The sequence below is a fragment of the Elephantulus edwardii genome, unplaced genomic scaffold (genome assembly GCF_000299155.1).
Source record: "Elephantulus edwardii isolate Elephantulus edwardi_28Jun2011 unplaced genomic scaffold, EleEdw1.0 scaffold00064, whole genome shotgun sequence".
Taxonomy (NCBI): domain Eukaryota; kingdom Metazoa; phylum Chordata; class Mammalia; order Macroscelidea; family Macroscelididae; genus Elephantulus; species Elephantulus edwardii.
In genome coordinates, this window is record NW_006399814.1 from 7,831,159 (window position 1) to 7,856,334 (window position 25,176).

Below are 25,176 nucleotides of genomic sequence, written 5' to 3' on the forward strand. Positions count from 1 at the left end.
TTTTTCCCTCTTCCTGTTTTTAATGAAAAACCAAACGCAAAAGTCAAGTGAGAATCAACTCCTGACTCCTTCCCTGGTTTGCTGGGGTGTAGACAGTGCGGGGGACACTGCCTCTTCCTCCGGCAGAGCCGCTGGTGGGTTCCCACCGCCACAGCAGCCTGGCTGTAGGGAAGCAGCACAGCTCCACACAGTCTGGGCCCCCAGAGCCCCTTTGTTTTGGTATTTGCCTTGCTGTGGTCTGGAACTAAACCCACTGTATGTCTGAGGTCTGCCTTACGGCCCGGCATTTAGGCACTGAGAATACAGCAGCGAGTACAACCTTATACAAAACCCCTTTCCCACATCCAGGTGGAGGTGAGGCAGGTGGGCAGCACTATGATAAACAGTGAAATGCGTGAGTGAGGAAGCCCTCTGATGCCCTGGAGCTGGGGAGGACGTGTGCAGGCTCGGACAGAGGCCAGGGCTGGCCAGGGTGAGAAGAGGGGTGAGCTGCAGGCAGGGGGCCAGCCCAGCTGTGGCCATGAGCCCTCTGTGTCCAAGCGGCCCCGGTGACCTGAGCAGAGAGACTGAGGAAGCCAGTGCACAGTGAGGGTGGGAAGGTGAAGGGACCAGGCTTCTGGGCACATATCCTGGCTTCCATGGCCACTGCGAGGACCCTCACTGTGGCCTGAGTGAGTGGCCAGCAACTGGAGGAGAGGGAACCCAGGGAGGATTCAGATGTGCATGTCCAAGGAAAGGGATTTTCTTATCTTTCAGTTGGGAACAGAAGAAGAACAGACCCAAGTCACCCCTGACATATGTGAAAAAAAAGAAGCAGCTCTTGAAGTGGACTACAGCTCCCTGGGGAGGACTTGAAGGTACAGGAAACACTGCTTATGACCAACTCACATCGTGCCGCACGTAGAAATCCTGCCCCAAAATGTTTATGCCGTATGGCAGTGGAGATTTTTCTTTTTCTTTTTTTTTTTTTTTGAGATTTTTCTTTTTCAAGTCGATTTCCTAATGGTTTTGGAGAAATAGCAGTAGATCGCTTCTGTTTGTGTTTATCACTGCGTGTTCTACACAAGCTCACTCACGTGTATTGCTGAGAAGTGGTAACCGACTCATCGCTGACCCTCCGGTGGGTTTTCAGAGGCCATAAATTGCATGGAAGGAGATTTCCCATCTTTCTCCAATGGAGCAGCTGGTGGACTTGAACCACTTGTCTTTAGGTTGGCAGGCCAACTCCTTACCACTAGACCACGGGAGCGCACGCTGTGGAACACTAATGGAATGAAATATCTTGACTGAGAACCAAGAGTTTCTCTGGACAGCTCATGTTGGAAATCTCTTCCCTTTCTGAGATTTCACACTGACAAATCCTGCAGCAAACACAAGTCGCCAGTACTCTCTGGCTGACTGGTCCCCAGAACATGGTCTTAGGGGCAGAGGGCTTCTTCCTAAAGGCCCAGGAGTGATGGAGCCTCCCCCGCCAGACACAGGCAGCCCCGGCCGTGGTCAGGCATTCACGCCCCCTAGTCGTATGTGTTTCTGTATATTTGTTTCTAGTATTGATTGAATTCTGTCCCATCAGATACTCTTGTCCATCCTGGCCTCTCTGCCTGTCCCATTCGGGAATGGGCTGTCTGTCTTAGGCTAATAAGGCAGATTTGATTCAGTGTCTCCAGTCCCTCTCTTTTGACATATGCAAGAAATTGCCCAAGTCAGCAGCGAAGGGACGGGGTAAGGTCGATGCCAGGACACAAGGACGTCTCCACAGATGTTAAAAGAAGCACAAACCTGCTCCCACATCCAGTGAGAGCGAGCCTTTGCCTAGAGCTGGTCCCTGCAGCATCATGTTAAGAGGGAGAAATGATTAAAATTGTCAAAGATTGCATCTTGCTTGGATCCACAATCAAGATCCTTGGTAACAGCAGTCAGGAGATCACGAGATACACTACACTCGGAAAGTCTGCTGTCAGAGGCCTCTCCAAATTACTGAGGAGCAGTGATGCCTGTTTGAATACTAAGCAAGCCTCGTTCAGGCCATGGTCTTTTCAGTCACTTGCTGTGCATTTGAGACTAGATAGTGAATAAGGATGACAGAAGGATTGATGTCTTCGAGCTGTGGTGTTGGAGAGAGTACAGAATACCCAGTGGACTGCCAATAGGACAAACAGATCTTGGAGAGGGTGCAACCAGAGTGCTCCTTGGGGACAAAGGTTTGTCTCCCATACTTTGGGGCACATGGGTTAGGAGAAGCTATTCCTTAGAAAGGGGCATCATGCTTGGAAAGGTGGAGGGTCCACGAAAGAGAGGAGGACCCTCAACCAGTTGGATTGACACAGTGGCTGCAGCAATGGACTCAAGTGTGTCAGAGATGATGGGGACCGCAGAGAACTCAGATCTGTTGTTCACAGGGCCGCTGTGATTGGAATTCACCTGAAGGCACCTACCAACAGCTTCTTAATGGCTCAAACTGCGTTTCCTGTCCACTCCTGAGCCCTCGTACACAGAGGAGGTAGACTTGGCCTCCGACCCAGCAGACCACCCACAGGGCACAAGGGATGTGAGTGTTAGGAAGAAATGGTGCCTGAGTGCTGGGGGGCTGTCTGTACCCCATCCGATCATTTCTGGTTTTGATATATTTTCCTCAGCTTGTCAGGCTCTTTGGCTGTGTTTGTAGTTGCTCTTGGCATCAGAAAGCAGCTTTTTAATTTATATATTTATCTGCCTTTCTGGCTTTCCTGTTTTATTAATGATTTCTAGGTGAAAGCATGTCTTATTTATTGGCTTCTCTGTAATCTTTTGCTTGGTGATTTCTCTTGGCTTTCATACTTCGTCCTACGTCATCACCAGGTAGACATTTAGTCATGTTTGTCTCCTGCTCTTTAATGATTTTTTTTTTCTGTTTACCACTTTAATTCATCTGAGATTGATTTTGGTGTATGGCAAGGATCCTTTTTATTAAAGAGCTGTCCGAGTTATCCAGCTAACCCATTAACATTTAGTTAAATCATCCTGTTCCCAGTGAAGTCAAATGTCATCTTTAGGAGTTGCTATAGGATTTTTTAAAATTCATTCATTGCTGTGCATTTTCTTCTCTTCCTCCCACCCCCCCACCCCACCCCATCCACTTTGCAACACACCTCTTGTTCCAGACTGCTGCCATTCCTGGAATACCTACCCAGTCAGGTGTTCCTCTCAGTCCATTCTTCCCCTCACCTGTTCCGGTGCAGTGTTCAGTACCTACCCACTCTTCCTGTTGCTACAGTTTCTTACAAACAATACACGTCTTTTACATGTTTACCAACATCGCCTCCCTCTCCAGGTAGTTTTAGAAATGCACTTTGCTAATTCTTCACAATAGGCTGTAAATTGACCTGTTGTTGTTGTTATGTGCCATCGAGTTCCTTGCGACTCATAGCAACCCTACCTACAACAGCCCAAAACTCTGCTCTGTCCTGTGCCAATTACACTGTCTCCGACACTCCCATCCCAATTATCCCAGTCACTGAATCAATCCACCTCATAGAGGGCCTTCCTCTCCTGCGCTGTCCCTCCACCCTCCCAAGCATGATGTCCCTCTCCAAGGACCAGTCTCTCCTCACAACATGTCCAAAGTATGTTAGACGGAGCCTCAGAATCCTTGCCTCCAAGGAGCCACCCGGTTTAACCCTTTCCAGGATGAATCTGTTTGTTTTCCTAGCAGTCCATGGTATTCTCAATACTCTTCTCCAGCACCACAGCTCAAAGGCATCGATTCTCCTTCTATCCTCCTTGGTCATTGTCCAGCTCTCTGACGCATAACAAGTGATTGCGAAGACCATGGCCTGTATCAGAAGCACCTTAGTCTCCAGAGAGACACCATTGCTCTTCAGTACTTTGGAGAGGTCCCTAACAGCAGACTTTCCCATGGCAATGCGCCTTTTAATTTCCTGGCTACTGGTGCCAAGAGTGTTGACTGTGGAACCAAGCAAACTAAAGCTGTAAATTGACCTACTGATGCTGAAATTCCTGAGTGAGGCAGGGGGAGCGTGGTTAGTCAGCAAATGTGGGAGGCGAGGTAGTCCTCCCGAAGGTGACCCACTCGGAGGGCAAGCAGGTGCTCCCTTCCCTCCTCACTCATGGTAGCCCCGCTCACCGGGCGACGTGCTCGCTCAGGACAGGGACTCCATCCTCCCATCCTCCGCCCCTGCGGTCTGGTACATAGCAGGGGAGCGGGGTTGTTGACTGAAGGAGCATCTGAAGGTAGTAGGTTCCTAGAGAGCAGCGTGGACAGCACTGGGCTCCTCAGGTGCGGCCTGTAGCAGGGGTCGGGGACAACGGACTAGGGGGCACCTGTGCCAGCAGTTGGAGGTCACAGGACACACAGGTCATCGTTTTTCCCTCCATGTCTCTGCAGTTGGATAAAGTTGACGCCCAGCTCAACGTCCTCCTGCAACAAGGAGAAGCTCAGGAGGACGTCTCACTGAAGACGGCTGCCCCCAGCCTGCGAGCTCTGGAGACCTCGAAGCCTATCGGAGACAGGTTTCAGGAGTCCACCGACGGTGAAGGCAGCCTTCGCTGTTCTGTTGGCAAGGCCTCAGTCACGGTGTTCAGCATGTTTCACTTCTGGCTCTTTCCCCAGCCCTCAATGTGTCTCTGCTTTGCTTTTTAAGTCGTTAATTGCTTCTTTTTGAAAATATCTGGCTCTCATTTAAAAACAGATGTGCTGATTCTGGCTTCAAAGTAACTTACTGAAGAGATGGCGGCGGGGAAACAACAATAACAACAAAAAAACCAGATGTACTAGTTATCTTGGAAAATACTCATACTTTTCCAAAACAGAGTAATAGACATGGAATATTATTTGGATGTTGACTCTGAAAAGGGCTCATCATTTGAAATCACTGATTTTGAAATGAATAATAGTTGCAGTATCTTGATGATAGATGTAACCAAGACAACCAAACTGAAAAGCCAACTTTAAAAATATTTTATGCTTTAAAATTTAAATAAGAGAAGCCTCCCAATGATTTTCAGAATAAAGTGAGAACATTGCTTCCTCTCACAGGTTTTGAGGCCAGCAGAAAGGAAGCCAGAACATTTAGGCAAGAGTTTGAACAGGTGAAGAGGAGGCGATGGGACTTTCTCAGCCAGTGTTCAGAGCACGTCTTGATCTCAGTTGATCAAACCTACAAGCAGCTCTGCTGAAACGCCAGAGCTCAAGCAGGTGTTTCCACCTCAGATCCCAGGCGAGCAGGGGAGGAGTGCTGAGTCCTTGCTGGTGGCCATTTATACTCACAGACCTCTGGGGGACTTGCCTGAAGGCAGAGCTGGTTCCTTCGGAAGAGGAATGAAGGTCTGGGCTCTAGACCCACCTCCCCACCCGTCCTCACACCCCTCACACCCCCTCCACTCAATCACCAGCCAGTTGCCTCTAAGCAGATTTCATCTGGAAAATGACTGGGCCAGATCATGTCAAGTTTTCTTCAGTTCTAAACTTCTGTGCTTTGATCCTACTTTGATTTTTCTCAAATGCTTTATTAACTCCATATGGTACAAGTAGGGTGAGGTAGAGGATGCTGGGCAAATAGCAGACTTGAGGTTCAGCTTTGTGGCTCAGTGAGGGCTTCTGCTCTGGCCAGGCTCCCCTGCCACCATCAGCACCCATTCAGTGCTCCTGGGAGTGAATGTGGACACAGGACAGCAGAGATCATGCACGCTCTCCTCACCTTCTTCCTGTGTGACCGAGGGGCACAATTCAACTGAAAAGAACTGTGTTCTTTCTGTAAGATTGACATAAAGGAGGGCAGGGCGCACCTCTGCCCCAGAGTCAGCTTCGTGCAAGAGTTCCACGGGTGGACCAGTGAGTGAGGTGACCGGGGCTCCACTTAGGGCAAGTGATGTGTGCCTGTGACACTGACATGACAGGCAGTCCGATAAGAAGGCTTGGGTACAGCAGAATGTTCTCCCTCCTCCCCAATCCATGGAACTGAGACACGTTTAATTCAGTGTTTACGAGCACTGTCCCGTTTCCTCAACACTGTCAACCTGGAGCATCTGGTTAAAATCTGTCACAGTTGAGAGTCATGCTCGCTTTTCTGATGTCACTGAATAAATGTGTTTCAGACACTTCTGAGCCCAGAGAACCCCAAGGCACCTTATTTGGAGGGGATTAGCTACAACTGTGTGATGCCAGGCAAACGGTTGATGCCAGTGACAGTCTGTCAGGGAGAGAAGTGGGCAGCCGCATGGGCCCTCCTGTTCACTGAGCACAGGTGAGGTCACGAGCCATGGATGCTTGATCACACAGGAGGCCTGCTCCCGGCTTAGCATGCTGGAGCTACAAGGGGACGAGGGGGGCACAGGGAAGAACAGAGTCAATAATGCAGCCACTGTGGAAAGCGGTATGGTGCTTTCTCAAAAAGTTGCATAGTATAGAGATACCATTTGACCCAGCAATTCCACTACTGGGAATATAACCCAAAGAGACCATAACTGACATCCATGCAGATATATGCACACCCATGTTTATTGCAGCTTTGCTCACAATAGCAAGGAGTTGGAAACAACCTAAGTGCCCATCAACAAACGAATGGATAGAGAAGCTGTAGTATATTCACACAATGGAATACGACGCTGCATTGAAAAACAAGGAACTCATGCAATATTATTAAAAATGGGTGATCCTGGAGGACATTATGCGGAGTGAAATATCTCTGTCACAAAAGGACAAATACTGCATGGTGCCTCTGTTGTAAAATAGGACTGACCTCGGGGTTGGGGAGAGATTGAGAAAGATGGGTTCAATAATGTATACTGCATTGAAACAGATGAGGGAGAAAACTGTTTAAAAGGGATATAGGATTAGGCATTTTTGTCATGACAGGAGTCCAAAGCAAAGGCTGCATAGTGGAGTAGACCTGGGGGAAGGTTTGTAAAACAATGAAAGAATGTGTCTTTTACTTTTCCAAGAGGGTAGTTTACTAGGGGGGAGGGTTGGGAGGGGAGAAAAGTGCAACAATGAATGAATGGAAATCCAGTTTCTGTAAATTTTTACTGAAATAGTAAATTTAAATTAAACAAAAAAAAACAGAACAGAGTTTAGAGGAGCTGCAGGCAGCAGAGATGTGGCTCTGGAGCCCATGTGCTCCAAGGACCTGGAACAGAAGAGAGTGGGGGCTCTGTGGGCTGAGAACCTTCTAGATGAAGAGGCCTGGGTGGAGCAGTGGATGCGGAGAGGAGGGTGCTGCCCCTCAGTGCTGCCTCCTGGGGCCCAGTCTGGGGCAGGAGGTGGAGTGATTGGTCTGGCACACCGAGGTCACTTGTGGCCAGTCCGAAGGCCCAGGAGGGAGCGGTCTCCTTTCCCTCAGGATGCTGCAGGCCCCCTGCCAAGCCGCTTGTACACATGACTGATAGGACTGTCTTTTCCCTGCTTCCGGCCAGCTCCATTCTTTGTCTTGGATGAAGTGGACGCAGCCCTGGGCAATACTAACATTGGCAAAGGAAGTTTCTTGCTGCTTTTGACTCTGACCAGCAGAGATAAGAGTTCAAGGTTCACTGTGAGTCAGGTGATGGTGTATGCTGAGCAAACAGGATTTGGAGGAAGGCAATGAGAATTGACTAAAGTAAATGTTTTTTAAACCCAATGTAAGCCTCAAAAAGGGCTAATGTGCAGAGGTCCTAGCGGGGTGAGCTGCGAGGGCTGGAGGGGCTGCCTCTGCGTCCACCACTGGTGCTCTTGCATCCAGACGTCACCAGAAGGCCCCTAACAGCAGGCCTGAGGCACAGGCTTAGGACCTCATCAAATTAGGTGTTTAATACAAACCAAAAGTAGCATCTCACCACAGTTACCAAGATTTACAGTTCATGTTCTTCCCTCCCTCGAAACCAAGTTTTGTTCTAAAGTCTACCTAGTCAGTCTCTGTAATTGTGCCTGACCCTGTTTCCTGTGTGAAGGACAAGGAGGCATCTCAGGAAAGAACCCCATCTAGACTTGTATTTGACACTGAACTTACAGGTAGCGGCTCTGCTGGCTGTACCCCCCACTGCCCACCAGAGAGCTCCAGCTGCAACTCACCAGGGTCTTGGCCAGCTCACCGCCCAGCCAGCCGTCTATCTGAATTGACGCTCCTGCCAAAAAGGGTGCCAGGACCGTTGTCGTCCTGCAGTAACACTCTGCTTGGGAAGGCTCAGGTGGCAGTGCCGACCGAGGGTTCTCACTGTTGGCAGCAGGCCCATCAGGTCTGACCCGCTGCTGCTGCCAGATGCCACTGAGTGGAGGACGACCCATTACTGACTTGCACCCTGTCCTGTCCTGTGTCAGTCCACCTCATCAAGGGTCTTCGTCTATTTCACTGACCTTTCCACGCTGGGAAGATGTACCACTCTGAGGAACAGCCTCTCCTAGCAGCGTGCCCAGAGTATGTTGAGAGTATGTGCATTGGCACCTTTGCCTCCAAGCATTCTGGCTGCACTTTCTCCAAGACACATCTATCTGTTCTTTTGGCCGTCCATGGATATCCGGTGCTCTTCTCCAAACCACAGCTCAAAGGCATCACTGATAACTCTCCTTATTCATTATCCAGCTCTCAGAGGCATAGCAGATGACTGGAAAAATTGTGGTTTGAATCAAGCACACCTTAGTCTTTTTTTTTAAGTTTTTAAAAATTATTATTATTTTGTGGGTGTACCGTCAAATTGGATCAGACTGGTACAGGAAGAGATTATTCCTCCTTCTTCAGTAAAGCATCTGGTGGATTTGAACCACATACCTCTGGGATTGCAGTGCAGCTTCTTGCCACTAGGCCACCAGAGCTCCCTGCACCTTAGTCTTTTTTCCTTCTGTTGTTTTGGGGGTTTTAATTGATATTTTAATGAAAGTTTACAAAAACCTTAATTTCCATTCATTCACTGTTGCACATTTTCCTCCCTAATCCCCACCCCCACAGTTCACTTTTCTGTTTAAAAAGGACTCTTTCATCGTTGCACAATTTCCTCCCTCCCTTCCACCCCCCAGGGCACTTCGCTGTGCACCTCTTATTCTGGGCTGTTGTCATGCAAATAATACCTGATCATATATTTCTTTTAGATAGCTCTTTCCCTCATGGATTTAAATGAAATGTTCATTATTTATCCCCTCTTTTCTTAGTCCCCTAATCCCCATGTCAGTCCTGTTTTATTAGTGGCATTATACAGTATTTATCCTTTTGAGACTGATATTTCACTCAGCATGATGTCCTCCAGTGTCATCTATTTTGTATATTTTATGAGGTTTTTTTCAGTGCTGCATAGTATTCCATCAGGTGAATAAACCACAGTTTCTCTATTCATTCATTTGTTGATGGGAAATCAGGTTGGTTCCATCTCTTTGCTATTGTGAAGAACAATGCAGCAATAAACATGGGTGTGCATATATCTGTTTGGGTGGCAGTTCTGGTTTCTTCAGGGTATATATATTCCCAGTAGTGGAATTGCTGGCACCTTAGTCTTTAAGTCTGTATCATTGCTCTTTGGGGCTTTGGAGAGGTACCTGGCAACAGACTCTGCCAATGCAATATATCTCTCTATCTCCTGTTTGTTAGTACCAAGGGTGTTAATTCAAGATCCAAGCAAGAGCAAATGATTTGACAACTTTAGTCTGTCTTCCCATCTATTGTGATTATGCAGATTCGTCCAGTGGTGAAGATCATTTTCCTAACGCTGAGATGTAATCAATACGGAAGGTAAGGTTGTGTCACCAGCTTAACAGGTTATTGATGAGTTTTCCTCTAGTCTTGAGACCACATTCTTTTTCATGAAACATTTTTATTTTCATCAAGTCCAGCTTCTCTAATGATCTCAGTATACAGATTGAATAGCTATTGGGGGGGGGGAGGATACCACCCTGATGCACCCTTTTCTTGATTTTAAAACATGTAGTGTTCCCTTGCTCTGGACAATAGCTTCTGGCTTTAAGTGTAGGTTTCATATGAGCACGGTCAAGTGTTCTGGGATTCCCATTCTTTTCAGTGTTAACCGTAATTTGTTAGGATCCACACAGTCAAATGCCTTTGCACAGTCAACAACTCTTTTGTTGTTGTCTACTTTCAGCCATGATCTAACATCAGCAATGATATCCCTGGTTCCACAGCCTTTTCTAAACCCAGCTTGAACTTCTGGCAGTTCTCTGTCAATGAACTGTTCTAGTCATTTTGGGGTGATTTTTCAGCAATATTCTGCTTGCATGGGATAATAATGACACTGCTCAACAATTTCCACATACTGTTGGATTACCTTTCTTGGAGATGGAAACAGAGATCTCTCCTAGTCCTCTGTCCAGATGGCGGTAGTCTGTCAGTTTCCAGGCATAGACGGTTGGGCATCTCCAGGCCTGGACTTGGTTGAAATGTGCCAGAATCCCATGGATTTCTGGCGCCTTATTTTTTGCCAGTGCCTACAATACAGCTTGAACCATTATCAACACGGGCTCTTTATCATTTGCTATTTCCTCAACTATTTGTCAGCCATTCTCTGTGGTACAGTGACTTTGTAATTCATACTTCTCATGCTTCCAGGATCATTCAAGATGGTGCCCATAGCATCTCAGTATTGCAGCCCTAGGCTTGAATTTGTTTTCCATTCTTTCAGTTTGAGAAATGCTGAGCGAGTTCTTCCCTTTTTATTCAGACTCCAGCTCTTTGTACGTTCCATTACACTTTACCTTCTCCAGTTGCCATCTGAAATCCCCTGTTCATCTCTTACTTTGGCATCAGGTTCCTTTGTTTTGACTTCTCGAGGCTCTAGTTTTGAGGGTCTCTCCTGACATCCATTTTGGTCTTTTCTGTTTTTGTAATGACGTTTTGCTCGCTTCATGCTGTCATCTCACTAGTCTTTGATGAACAGTGTTTATTGTTGGAGTTGAGTAGGACGCCTGGGACCCTGTGAACAACAGATCTGAACTCTGTCCTGTCCTGTGCCATCCTCAAGATCTAAGACACACCTGAGACCACTGCTATAATCACCATGTCAATCCATCTTGTAAGACATCTTCTTCTTCATCATCAACCCTCCACCTCCCCAAGCAGGATGTCCCTCTCCAGGGAATAGCTTCTCCTAGCAACACCCCCAGGTATATGAGACAAAGCTTCATTTATCATTCTTGTCTCCAGGGAACATCGTGGATGCCCCTTTTCCAAGACACATCTGCTTTTTATTTTGGCCGTCTATGGGATGTTCAGTACTCCTCCAGCACCACAGCTCAAAGGCATCAATTCTTCTGTCATCCTTATTCACTGTCCAGCTCTTAGTTGCATATGATTGGAAAAACTATAGCTTAAATAAGGCACACTTTACTCTTTAAACTGACATTGTTGCTTCTCGGGACTTTGGAAAGATCCCTGACAGGAGTGTTTCCCAGGGCAGTACGTCCTCTGACTGCTGGTAGTAAGTTATTGATTGTGGATCCAAATAAGATGAAGTTGACAGTTTCAATTATTTCTCCGTTTATCTTGATGTTGCCTATCGGTCCAGTGGTGAGCATTTTGTTTTCTTGAGGTTGAGATTTAATCTATAATGCAGGCTGCAGTGTTTAACCTTCTGTAGTAATTGCTTCAAGTCCTTTTCCATTTCAGCAAGCAAGGTTGTGGGATGCCGCATTCTTCTTGACAGAGTCCAGCTTCTCAAATAATTTGCTCAGCATATAGATTAAGTAGGTATGGACAAACATTACAGCCCTGACACACACCTCTCCTGTTTTAAATCATGAGTGTTCCCTAGCCCAGTTCATGCTCCAGCGTGTTGGTCTAGGTAGAAGTTTCACGCGAGCACAATGAAGTGTTCATAGTGACCCCAAAGAGAACAAAATGAAACTCCACAATCCCTCACCATCCTATCCCCAATTTCAAATCAGTCTTGTCTGCACCCTACTCTGTCAGCTCGGTTCCTACGTCCTGTGAAAGGGCCCCTCGCTCCTGGGCTGCTGGCCTCGGTCTCTGATGCCTACCTCTTCTTGTGTTTCTTTTCTGCGGAGTCATTGAAACGAGTTGGGGGCTTGCAGTAGCCGCAGCCTGGACCACGTTGGAAGGTGGCAGGATTTCCCAGGCTGTGTTAACAGACATCTCTGATACCTCCTGCTTTTTAAACATGCAACTGTACTCACAAAACCTAGAAAACAAGTCCCCTCCTTACAAAGGACTGGCCAGCCCAGACCCGTCACAGAGCCTCTGGTGGCTTGGAGAGAGGGCAGCGTCGTAGAGATCTTGGTCCTCTTCCACTGAGGGCAAGCTCGCTTGGATCTAAGAATGGCGGACCTCTACCACTTGGTGTGTTTATCTGACACCACCCACCCCGTATTCTGGGAAAGGCCTCCCTCACTTCATTAAGGTCTCCATACAGCCCAGCTGTTCAAGTGGCCAGCTGCTAACTAAGGTTAGCCGTTTAGAACCACCAGCTGGTTCTTGGAAGTAAGACCAAGACAGCTACTGTGAAGACTGCAGCCTTGAAAATCCTACCGTCCCAGGTCCGAGTCTGGACCAAGGTGACAGTGATGGGTTTAGTGGCTCCTCAGGTGCCGACACCTGCACTGGTGGCACCTCTGGGCACTCCTGACCAACTTCTGCGCTAAAAGCACCTACATTCCCGTTTCCCGGAGACTGAATTGACTCCAGTGTTGGACTAGGAGCCACTGTGTAGAGTGTACAGATGCGATGTGGTGTATGTTGTCATGCACACTTTCCTCTCGGCGGTTTCTACTTCGTTTGCCTTCTGTCTCGGGATTTCTGCAGTCGTCGTGGATGTGCTGGGGGGCTAGAGGAGCCCCTAACCCTACCAGCAACACTCCTAGGTGTCTCCCCAGCTATCAAGTTACACCAAAGAACAGACTCGAGCAGGTGCAGATGATAAATCATGTCTCTCAAGGAGGAGTTCTAGTCAAAATCCGCTGCCTTGACTGGCATCTACCCAGAGGTAAATGAAAAGTTCACGTGAAGGGGGCTGGGGGGCGGTGCCGAGCAAAGGTCACTGAAGGGCACCCTAGCAGTGGCTGAATGGCAAGCATGTGTGTTACATGTTTACCAAAATACAGTGAGGGAATGGTTCCCAGCAGTGTTTGTAGATACGGTTTGATTTTTTTAAACTTGAGGCAGACATAAATTTTAATCAAATAAGATTTCAAAGTAACCACAGTACAGAACTTCCAGATGTGTTTTAAATGCAGTAAGCAGCTCTGTTGGGAAACACTGTGGGTTAGCGTGCGTGCGTGCGTGGGGTGGGCGCTCAGCGCTGTACTTCCCGCTGTGGCCTGTGGGCCTGTGGGCGTTACAACAGAGCAGGAACCACCAAGGGACGAGTTCTCTTCCAGAGGCATCAGGACAGATCCAAGTTCTCCGGCAGCTTCTGGAATTTGAACCCATGGTTCCTACCCTGAGCGAAAGGAGGAAAGTGCTTCTAGCTGATCCTTTCGTTTTTAGAGTTAGACTTTACTTCTTGGATGTTCCTTTAACCTCAGGAGTAGTGACTAGCCTTCCCGTGCCTTTAAGTACAGGTGACAGTTCACTTCCCCTCCTGCAGCTGGTCCCCCAGTGGTGTCAGTCACATAGGACCTGCCCATCTTTCTCCCTCGAAGCTGCTGGTGGATTCAGACCCCCAGAGAGGTGCCACCGCCCCTACAGCTCCCGCTTCCCCCTTCCTCTGTGCCTGCAGAATGGCTGGGACAGAGATACTTGGCCGAAGAACCCCGGATAAGAACAGAGGGCTGAGTTAAGTCAGACACAGGATCGGGCAGGCTATCTGCTGCTCCTGAGATCGCTGAGTCCTAGCTGACGTGATGGTCCCAAAAGATAAAAAACATGCGGGATAAAACAAAACAGCTTCTGTAAATGCAGAGAGCCAAGTACTCGCAGAAGGGGGTACAGACCAGCTCCTCCTTAAACACATGCAACCCTGGAGGCCTTCCGCTGGGCACCGACGCTTGCCGTGTCTTCCCTGCAGCCCGAGGACTGAACTCAGCAGAGCCCTCTCCCTGGATCTCTCCGTATCCAGCCCAACGGGCAAGAAAACGGGAAGAAGCACCAACAGGCCCGTTAGGGGCCTGGGGATCTGTCACTGTGAGGGCTCAGAGCCGACTTCTGAGCCCACAGCAGCCGGGCGCCCCAGGGCCACTGTGTTTAAACCACCCTCCGGGTATGTCTGTCACAGTGGAAAGAGTTTAAGAGAAAAGCAAGTTTGTACCATAACTAGTCCCCTTGTGACAGTCTGATCAGGACAACTGCGGTTTCTGCAGCGTCTTCACCTGCCAGTTGTGGCCACTCCCACGTCAGGTTTAAGTGCCCCTCGTGGGACCTTACTGCTCAGTTATTAAAAGCCAGGACGGTAAGCACGTTCCTCTGTGGGAAATGGTCTCAAACAAACTTACGTCATTGAAAAGAAAATCATTTCAAACGTTACAAATTTGAAAACCAAAAAATATCTCCTCCAGTAAAATCCCAATCTTCTTAATTTCTTTTAAGAAGTAATTTTAAAAACCTCTAGGCTTTCTCAAGATGACCCCTCCGTTAAAAAGCGTGAGGGGCAGGAAAGACACAGCCCTTGTTCCACTTCACGGCAGGACCAGACAACTCGAGTAAGAGGCTGCTCGCTGGGGGTGGGGGGCAGGCTGAACTTGTCAGACCTGAGTACTAGGGCGGCCCAGAGCCTTGGAGCAGGGGACTGGGATGTGGGGAGCCTCTCAGGAGCCTGGACTGCCCCAGGTGACACACAATGGTGTGGGGTCCACGCTGCCTCCATTTCAAAGACGCGGATGCTGTCAAGGCGCACGCAGCCCGTTTCTGAAGGAGCGTGCACGTCCTGCAGAGCGTGGACCGTCCGTTCTCCTGTCCAGGGGTTGGACCAGTTCATCCACTTTACAGATGAGCAGCCTCTCTGTCAGCCAGGAGGGAACCAGGAGGAACTCCATGCAGTCCTGCCGGCTCTAACGCTGAGACGCCCTGGACCCCCTGAACCCCGAGGGCCAGCAAGCTGTCAAGGCGGGCAGCTCTGATGATGCCACCCGAGATTGCAGAGTGCATGGGACAGAGTGAGACAGCACGCGTGCACACGCGCACACACGCACACGGGCACACGCAGCTCTGATGAAGACACCCGGGACTGCAGAGCGCATGGGACCAAACCAGACAGCACTGCACACACGCACGCACGCACATCAGCTCTGATGATGACATCCAGGACCGCAGAGCTCACGGGACAGAGAAAGACATCACGCAAACACACACACACACACACACACACACACACACACGTGCGCGCGCAGCTCTGATGACATCCAGGACCCCAGAGCTCATGGGACCGAGTAAGACAGCGCACGTACACTGTGAGACAGACAGACAGACACACACACCCCCACCTCACCCCCGAGTGGGCCAGACTCCCGTCACAGGCACTTGCTCTTGACAAAGCTTGCTGGCAGTGGCCGAGGGCAATGCGGGGCCACCGGGGAGGGCGGGCTCTGCCGGCACAAGTGGGGCTCTCACATCCACTTAGTGGGGTCACACCTGCCATGCTAAGGGGCCCAGACAGTGACCAGTGAGCATACTGGAACATTAAAGACCTCGCAGCATGATCAACAAGGCCAGCACCGTGGGCTCCGACGGCCTCTTCCACGTAAGAAACCAAGCACACACGTGTGTCCACTCACTGTCTCCGAATCCAGCAGTGGCACAGGACAGCACCGCAGAGCCAGCGCCGTGCGGGCCGGTCCTCAAGGGGACCTCAGAGCCCCCTGCGCAGCCGAGAGCCCAGCACCCCGGCTGCACTTGGCCGACGACTGAAACGGCCCCCAGCGGGGCAGTGACTGCAGCCGCGCGTCCTGGAGCAGGTCATACCAGGCCCTCCTGCCCGAGAGACGTGAGCACACAGGTCACAGGGAACGCTTTATTCAGGGTCCAGGGACAGCTGTTCTCCAGGCGTCAGAGAAACAGGAAATGGCCCCAGTGGGTCTCTGCTCATCTCGTCCCACACGGCCCCCGCCCCCACTCAGGGCCACCAGCAAGTGGTCACTTCATCACCCCTGACAGTCACTGGGGCTGTGACAGGCACCTGTGCCTCGAGCCTGTGAGGTCACAGGACACAAACTCACCCACCTGAGCTGACCCCGGAGCAGAGGGCTGGCCTGTGCCTGACAAGGACCCCAGCAGCTTTCCGTTAACACGAGCTGTGTGTGGGAAACGTGGTGCTGCCCCGCCGCACGTGAGCCCCCGCAGTGCTCAGGGACAGTGGACCTACTGTCCTTTGGGATGGGCGTGACCACAAGGTGCCCTGTTATGTATCATGGAGTGGCTTTTTCAGAACCACTGTCCAGCCACCCGGCTGGGGTAGCCACTCATCCTTTGCTTTTCAACATTGCAACAACATACCTTTAATTTTTCCTACTGTAACAGATGTTTCCACGTGAAAATGAGCAAATGTCAGTCTCTGGTTCTTGCTCTTCGGCAACCACTGTTGCTGGGCCGGCCTCCACCCTCCCGTGTTGGAAAAGCCACCCAGACAGGAGGACAGCATGCTAAGGGGCCCCGAGCCGCGTGTGCGCACCTCCATGACGTCTGGGGGCCCCGCCCAGCCTCGCACGCCCTGGGCGGGTGCCAGTCCAGAACCAGGTCCATGCACATGGCCTGGCCATTCCTCCTTGTCTGCTGCACTGTGGTTACAGAAGGCTGGTTTTCAAGTTGCAGATTTTATTGGTTTTAAAGATTTCAAGATCCTCCAGCATCATCTGTTAAACAGAAAGAAGAAATACCAAACATCAGGCTTCAGCTAACAGAGTATCAGCAGCAAGATTCCGCGTCAGAAGCCGCCTGGGGAGAGGGGCTGCCCTGGTGGCACAGTGATTAAGCACTTGAGTGTGAACTGACAGGTCGATGGTTCAAAGCCACCAGCCAGCCTTCAGGTTGTCTGCTGCAAGTTGGGTAGTTTGGGGTTTGGCTGTGCACTAGAGACTTGGAAATCCACTCCACAATGAACCAGAGCCACTGTGTACAAAAGGTCAAAGTCCATTATGGACACTCGCCAGTCCATTCTCTAGGGAGTGGGGTTCACACCGTGCAGGCGAGGTTCCCAACAGCCCGAAGTCTGTCCTCAGACCAGCAGGTGTGGCTGGAGGGACAAAATCTGGGCCACTCACCCAAGGGGGAGACCCAACCAGGGAACCCCAAAAACAGCCCAGAGGCTGTCCTCACAAACACTCCTGGGAAAAGTGGGGTACAGCCACCACTGGTAGACACAGTATGGGGTCTTGGGGAAGATGCAGCCAGGGAAGAGACACTCCAGAACCCAAGGACACAGGGCTTCTATCCAGGGTCGCTACCAGCTGAAGTAACGGCCCAAACATCCACTCAGAGTTGTGCAAAAACCTCGACAGAAAGAGGGTCCCCAAGAAAGAGGGTCTGCCAACACCACCTGCCACTCACTCTGGACGTGAACTCCGGTTTTAACGGCTTTGTTTATGTGAGTCTTTGAATCTACACCCTGTCACGTCAGTGGTGCAGCTCCTCTGTCAAAGGGAAGGTGCGGGTCCCCTGAGCTCCGGGCCATCTAGTGGTTCCGACTCAGTGACCCCCAGGACGGCAGGGCCACCTCACCGGACCCAAGGCTGTGACCTTCCTGGACGCAGACCGCCTCCTCTCACTGGAGGGGCGGAGTCCAAACCAGCCTCCTTCTGAGCAGCAGGCAAGCACATCTAACCACTGCACCACCAGGGCTCAAACAGACCCGCGGAGAAATCACGTCACCACTTGGCAAACAGGCCCTTAGAAAATGCTTCAGACTCTCCGAGATCCCCGCTTGACCACCACCGAGGCCTTTCCTGCCGTTTTCTACTTGAACAAAATCCTGGCTCCTGAGCTGACAGAAGCAATGGGCCGCTGGCCGCTGGGAAGGCTCAGGAACTGGAAAGCATTACAATGAGACCTCTCCCCAGGGCTGGCCGGGACGCCGATGAGGCCCACAAGTCACTGTTCTCTGGTAAGGTAGGCAGAAGATGACAAGAGAGAAAAGGGAAGAGCCCGGAGAACTCATCGCGAGAGGTCCCAGTGAGGGTGAATGTCGGAAAAACCAAGGAGCTGGACGGGAGAAACAGTCACGGGAGATCATCCCAGGACTAAGAAAACCAGAGGGGAGCACGCCCAGGGTGGGGGGACAATGAAGGAAGATCTCGTGCCACACACGGCGAGCGGCCAGCACCGCCACGGCTTCCAGCGGCCACGGAAGGCCATGGCACTGGGCAGGATGCAGCCATTAGACAGAAGGCGAGGACAGGATGGGCGGGAGGGCGCCCGTAGCCGGGAGCAGACTCGGGACACAGCTCACCCGTCAGGCCACCAGAGCAACACAAGGACGTAAGGCCAGCCACACACGCCCGTGACCTGCCCTGGGGAGTCCACACGGGGACAGGAACCTCTCCGTGCGTTCCACAGACACGAGCTCCACTGTTTTACCAACGTCAGCACCTCAGTGGCATCTCACCTCTCCGCACTAACCGAGGCGGCTGAGCTCTCTCCTCCAGTTCCGAGGCGGAGGGCAGAGGCCCGGAGTTAGGGAAGTGAAACGGGGGCCGGGGAAGGAAGGGGAGGAGGAAGCCTGGGGCCTCAGGTAAAGTGAACAACTGCCCGCGAGGAGGAAGGGGCCCTGGTGAGTGCGCCAGGTCACCCGGCTCAGGGTTGAGGCCACAAAACTAGAGTTTAAAAGAAGGGTCTCCCGAGACCAACAGTCCACCTCGGGGACAGGTAGAGTGGAAAGCAGGTGTGAGGGGAGGTCCTGATGTTTCTGCAACAGTTACAAGAACCCCACCTGTAGTCCCTAAGTCAACTCAGCAGTTCCAAGGCACACAGCAGGGAGGCACCTCTGAAGACAGCAGTGCGGCCAGGGCTCCCCAGGACTGAGACTGGCCAATCTCCCCCACACCCCCACCTCACGTTGTTTCTCAGTGGAGGGTCACTGTGACTCCCAGCAGTGCCTTTGGAGGACACAGCAGGACCACTCCAAGGGGGTCCATGGCTGTCACCTTCCCAGCAGCAGATGGACACGTTTCTCACGGAGCAGCTGGTGGGTTTGAACTGCCGACCTTCATGTTGGCAGTCCAACACATAAGGCCACCAATATGGTTAAGTGGGTGACTTCGCAACTGGGGAGCCCCCAAGCTGCCCGACAGCTGGGCCGTCCCTGGTCTTCAGCGGTCACTAAACAGAAACCATGAGCAGGGGCGCCTGTGGCCACTGCAGTGGGGGAGCCGTGGGGTCGCTGACCCTCTGGGTGATGGGGGCCCTGACCGTGCGCGCACATGGAAGGAAGGTTTACCTGTGTCCGGCTGTCTGGGTCTCTTTGAAACGTCCACTCCGTTCTCCTCCCGCTTCCTCTTGGCGCAGTCCTGGCACGCGGTCCCTGGAGGGGACAGCTGTCTGAGCCCACGTGCCTGGGCGTGTCCGTGCACATGGCCTGTTCTCACCCAGCTGGCCCGGGGCCTGTTCTAAGCTGTGTCCCCGTGGTGCTCGCTCGCTGCTGTCCTGCACGCACCACAGACCCCTCTCAGGGGTGAAGGCATCGCTCATGATAGGAGAGCTGCGTGCATGGGTGTGGACAGCAATGATAGGAGAGCTGCGTGCATGGGCGTGGACAGCAGCAGAGACGGGGCTGCAGGCCCAGGGTGCCCTGAGGAGACTGGGACACTGTGGGAATGTGCCATCAGCACGGTGAGGTCAGGACAGGAGGGGCCTCATTCCAGGCTAGCGTGCAGAGGACACAGAAGGAAAGGGCAGGGCCTCACGGCTGAATCCGAGGGCCAGCAGCGTCCAGCTCCCGGCCTCACACGGATGGGGGCGGGGCTGGTCCCCTGGTACACGAGAGTCACCATCGAGCCTAGCTCCCCTCACCCCTGACCTGCAGGGGTCACCTCAGGCCCCTTGTTCAAGAGGGACTCCCGTGGATAACGAGCAACGGTGGGCAGAGGAGGGTGCTGCAGAAACTAAGGGGACCTTACCCAGGAAGGTGGTGCTGTCCACACGGTCAGCCTCTGAGAAGAAAGGAAAACGGGGGGTGAGGAGGACTTGGACCCCGCCCCCCGCCGCCCCTGGTGGGCTCCGGGTGCCGCGCTCACGTGCGGGTCGGGTGGCCCCGTCCGCAGACTCGCGCTCGGGCTACACGAGGCTGCCGTCCAGGAGCCGGTGCCCGGGTCGGATTGTGGACACTAACTGGGCGCAGCATGAGCCTGTCAGGCTCGTCGCACCACCCGCTGTTGTGGACTTGGTGGTGAAGGGGCTGCCTCAGAACCACGTCACACCGAGGCCACGCACAGCCTCGACCGCTGAGGCAGCGACATCCTCTGCTCCTGGGGCCGCAGAGAGCTGCCTGGTCAGACGTCTGTCCCCAACGTGCTGCCTCCGTGAACAATTCTGGGGGAAGGCCAAGAGCACTGGGGGCCCAGCCACAGCGTGTGGTGCTGCCTCTGGGTAAGCAGCTTTCCAGTGGTTCGAATCCACCAGCAGCCCCGCAGGAGAAAGGACAATCTCCACCGTCTGAAAGCCTGCCGGGGGTCAGCTAGCCAGGAGCTGTTCAGCTCGCCTGCAGGGAGTTCTCATGAGTCTGAGGAGAGAGCACTGAGCCGTCGTCACCCACGGCCTGAGCGGCCTGTGCTCGTGGAAGCTTCTAGCTGGTGCCACAGCCCATTAGGGGTAACACAGCCCCAAGCGTGCCCCAAGTTTCCGGTCACAGCTAGAATGACGATCAATCCTGGAGTCACGTCAATGTTTGAGGACACTGAACACAACACCACTAACAGCCCTTTCTTCAAGATGACCAAGTTCAAGGACTTTTCAACCGTCTCCACTGCAGCTGGCCCGGGAGCTTCCCCACGAGGACAGGGAAGGACTGCTCCGAAAGAGGGCTGTGTCCAGAAGAACAGGTGACACTAGAAAGGAGACTCCAGGTCTCTATAGCCTCATGTGCATCTGGAGCTGTGGCTCCGCGTGTGGGGAGACAGGAGAGGATTCTAGGTTCTCCCACAGCTCACGTGCTGGCGCGGCCTGGTCAAGGCCCCCAGCGTGCAGGCAGCTGTATTCAGCTCTGTGCTGTGGGGTGAAGTATCAGCTCCCGGCCCCGGGCACTACCGCACACGGAGCCACCCTCCAGAGGCGAAGCGGGAGGCGGTGAGCGGGCCTGTGGACAGGGCCTCGGCTGGGCCATACCTGGGCTCCTCTGCCTGCAGATCTGGGTGGTGAGGTCCTGCACGTAGCCCGGGAAGTGGTCAAAGCAGTGCCCGTAGGACACCACCTTGATGCCGTGCAGCAGCATGTCCGCCTGGTGCTTGAAGAAGTGGTCCTCGTCCTCCTTGAGCACCAGCATGAAGTGCTCCAGCTCCACCTTGTTGGGCACCGAGTACAGGAAGAGCGCCTGGAAGATCTGGTCCCGCAGCGTCTCGCCACAGCCCATGAACAGGAAGGACTTGGTGCGGTACAGGTTCTGCAGGGTCTCCTGTGGGAGAGGCAGGCACAGGCCCGGTCAGCGTGACATGGCCACAGCACCACAGCCAAGACCGCGGGGGAGCCCAGATGGGGACCAGGGAGGGACCGGGGGTGCACAAATAGGGGGTCAGGGAACAGCCCAGCGTGGGGCACAGATGAGGAGATCAGAGAACAGCCTGAGGGGGCACAAAATGGGGGTCAGGGAGGACACTGATGGGGGTTGTGAGGGGGTACAGAGGGGAGTCAGGCTGCAGGCCAGGAGGCACAGATAGGGGTCATGGAGAGGGGCCAGGGGGCGCGTAAATGGAGGGTTAGGGAGTGGCCCGGGGTGGGGCACAGATGAGGGGATCATGGAACGGCCTGGGGGCACAGAACGGGGGCCAGGGAAAGGCTAGGGGCACAGGTAGGGGTTGGGGTACACAGAGTGGGTCAGGGAACAGCCCAGGAAGCACAGATGGGGGTCAGGCAGGGGCCTGGGGTAGAACACGTGGGGGTCAGGGAGGGGCCCGGGGAACAGAGATAGGGGTTGTGGGGGGCATAGATACAGGTCAGGGAGCGGCCCAAGGGGGCACAAATGGTGGGTCAGGGCGTGGCCCAGGGAGCACAGATGGGGGTTTGAGGGGTTACAGATGGGAGTTAGGGAGCAGCCTGGGGCAGTACAGATGGGGGTTCAGGTAGCCGCCCTGGAGCAGCACAGACAGGGAATCAGAAGTGGCCCGGGGAACACAGATGAGGGTCAGGGAATGTCCTAGGGAGCACAGAAGGGTTAGGAAGTGGCCTGGGGAGTACAGATGGGGTTGTGGGGGCTGTTACAGATGGGAGTCAAGGGGCCACACAGCAAGCAGAGATGGGAAGTCAGGCAGCAGCCCAGGAAGCAGACGGGGGTCAAGGAATGGCCTGGGGGAGCACAGATGGGGATCAGGGAGCAGCCCCAGGCGCACAGATGGGACTGTGGGCAGCAGGGGTGAGGAGTGGCTGGGAGAACCATAGGACTCGCTGATACAGGCGCCAGGGACCACTACAGTCACCCACAGAGCTTGTCACAGTCACTCCTCAGTCCGGTCCTTCACCTGCAGTCATCCCCGGTGCCTACGGACGCCAGCGAGGGACAGAGGAGGGGTGGAGCCCTGACCTCACAGGTGAACAAGGAAGGACCGGTGCTTCTGAGAAAGCCTCAAAGCAGCCCTGGGATTTGACATTAAACAGACGGCTGAGTGTAGGAGGAGGGGGGCCAACAGGCTGAACCCAGTGAGTGAGCAGTCAGTGCGTTCAAGTTCAAGGCGTTTTCCACAGATGAGCTGGGAGGAGCCCCAGGGCTGCAGAGACTCCAGCAAGGCTGGGATTGAGCTGAGGACCAGCCCAGCCTGGCCCCGGGAGGACCAGCCCAGTCTGGGGAGGACCAGTCAAGCCTGGAGCCTCGGGACATGACAGCACTACTGGCAAACACTACACATCCAGTCACCACACCAGGGCCTCCAGGCAGATAAGAAGACAGATGTGGCCCTGTCCCCAGCAGCAGTCCAAAGGGTAAGTGGCGGGCAGGTTCGCCCAGAAGCAAGAGTCATTCAGACTGCAGCCCAGTGGCCATCCTATATCTCCAGGGTGACCAGCAAGTAAGCCGTACCATGACTTCGGGGTCCTGGGTCACATCCTTATACCCAGAGGGGTCCAGCACCATCCCGCAGGGGTCTGTGTACAGGCCGTGGATGTGGAGAACTCCATATTTGATGTGTCCTCTCGCCCACTGGAGAACCTGGAGGACATGCAGCAGGACCAAGGGCAGCCTGGTGTTAGTGACAGTGGACACCGAGATGCAGCAGGTGTCCCCACACCTCCCCAGAAAGATGCCGAGAAACTCAAGTGAGGTGGGGCCAGTTCGGCCATCCACTGGGGCAGGTGGAGGCCGGTCAAGACGCAGAGGGCTGAGTGGGGACACCTGACAGCACAGAGCACCACCAGAGGGACTGTGGCTTCCATGTCACACAGCACGTTCTCAATACGGCCACACCAGTGACGGCGGAGGCTGGGGTAGTTTATCTAGGCATCATTTCTACAAGCTGGAGAAACTTGTTTATGGAACAAAGCTTCATCAAACGGTCAGTGAGTCTGTGCCCAGGGCCCCCCTCTCCCCCAAAATGTGATGCTGTGGGAATTCTGGGCTGGGGGGCCAGGAGTGTCTCCAGCAAGCCCCCACCCCATGTCTCGGGCTCCCCGAGTGCGGAGGGAACCAGCTGGGACCAGACACACAGGGTGAGCCCATTGTCAGCGTGACAGAAATCCACGTGGAGGCGGGCAGATGCCTCAGAAAAAGTAAATGAGTGCACGCAGGCTCCCTCAGGAAGAAACAAGCAGGTTTACATCTACCAAATGACTGGCTGGTTTTGTTTTAAATAACTGCTTGGGCAGAGCACATAGGTCCCTAAACACACAGGGGAAGGGTAGCATAGGGTGTAACGTATCCGTGCTGCTAACAACAAGGACAGAAGTATGAATCCACCAGCTGCTCTGGAGGAGAACTCCAGACCGTCTCCTCCCGTGGACATTCACAGCCTGGGAAACCTGGTGGAAGTGGCTGAGTCAGGAGTGAGCGGGAGGTTGGCAGTGGGTGCACTGAAGTCAAAGGGCCTTGGTGACACAGTGGCTGGAACGCTCAACTACTGAAACCTGGTGCTTCAAACCCACCAGCTGCTCTACGGGATGTTTATGAAGCAAAGCTGACTCACTGGTAACGTATACACAGTAGGTACGAAAGTCAACAGATTTCTCTAGACAGTAAGTCGGTAATTTTGATGACCGCTCTAAACGGCTGTGTGCTGTTGGATCCTGAGACTCCCGTCAGAACTCCCCTAAAGAAGGAGCCCACACAGCCGCTGACAGCGGTGACAGGACAGGGGTGTGGGGGGCCGACCTGGCAATGCCACGTCACGCTCTCGGACAGTTCAATGACACTCAGTCTGACCAACATCACGCCCGCTGATGTCCAACTGACCCGGAGGACGGAGCGGTCCATGGGTTCTGAAGCCAGAGATCTTTACAGGCCAGAGTGCCTCATCAGGGGCTGGTGGAATCGAACCTCTCACCTTTCAGCTTGCAGTGAAGCACGTGAACATATTATGCCACCGGAGTTCCTCCAATGACAGTATGATGTTAAGGGGGAAACGAGATTGAAACTGCTGCACAGAATGCCATTTCCTTCTATTCTACTCACCAAAAGAGACTCATCATCTATTCTATTCTCATCGAACATCAATATGACTACAGAAGTCTTAGCTTTCCGTTCGTTTACCACCTGGGTTTGGGCAAAGGCCACCAGGAGTCAAGGTCAATTAGGATGGGATCCGGGAGAGGGCTGGATCCCACACCATGGAGCGATTCTGACTACAGGACCCCTGTGTTACAGAGCAGAACTGGGCTGCATGGGTCAGAAGCAGGTGGCCAGGCCTTCACCCCACAGCACCACTAGGTGGGGCTGAACCACCAACCTTTAGGCTACCAGTCCCGTGGGAACTAGTTACACTGCCAGGGACCAGAAAGGAACAAAGGAATGGGTAGGAAATAATGCAGAAGAAATCCAGAAAAAGACAACAGGAGTGAGAGTTGCGGGGCTTCATGTCCCAGGTCCCAGTGGCCCTGAGGGGTCAGGAGTGGCCCTGAGGGGTCAGGAACACAGCGTTCCAGAATTCAGGTCTCTGCAGGCAGCAGGCAAGACTTCTTTAGGACAAACTCCCCA

General features: G+C 53.0%; 2 protein-coding genes across 2 annotated transcripts in view; one reads left to right on the forward strand and one right to left on the reverse strand.

The window, feature by feature from the left end:
- The first annotated feature begins 723 nt into the window (after positions 1 to 723).
- On the forward strand, positions 724 to 14,028 carry SMC1B (structural maintenance of chromosomes 1B). The gene is given in 7 exon segments (XM_006903761.1): positions 724 to 857; positions 2,376 to 2,388; positions 4,385 to 4,529; positions 5,036 to 5,190; positions 6,094 to 6,241; positions 7,399 to 7,526; positions 13,984 to 14,028. Coding segments are annotated over 7 exon segments (768 nt in total).
- Positions 14,029 to 16,688: 2,660 nt separating this feature from the next.
- FAM118A (family with sequence similarity 118, member A) overlaps positions 16,689 to 25,176 on the reverse strand; it is a 12,115-nt gene continuing 3,627 nt past the window's right edge. The window contains exons 4-8 of the mRNA XM_006888033.1: positions 23,071 to 23,199; positions 21,171 to 21,456; positions 19,967 to 19,999; positions 19,288 to 19,371; positions 16,689 to 16,708 (exon numbers count right to left, since the gene is read on the reverse strand). Of these exons, the coding sequence (XP_006888095.1) occupies positions 16,689 to 16,708; positions 19,288 to 19,371; positions 19,967 to 19,999; positions 21,171 to 21,456; positions 23,071 to 23,199 (552 nt within the window). The remainder of the gene's footprint in view (positions 16,709 to 19,287; positions 19,372 to 19,966; positions 20,000 to 21,170; positions 21,457 to 23,070; positions 23,200 to 25,176) is intronic.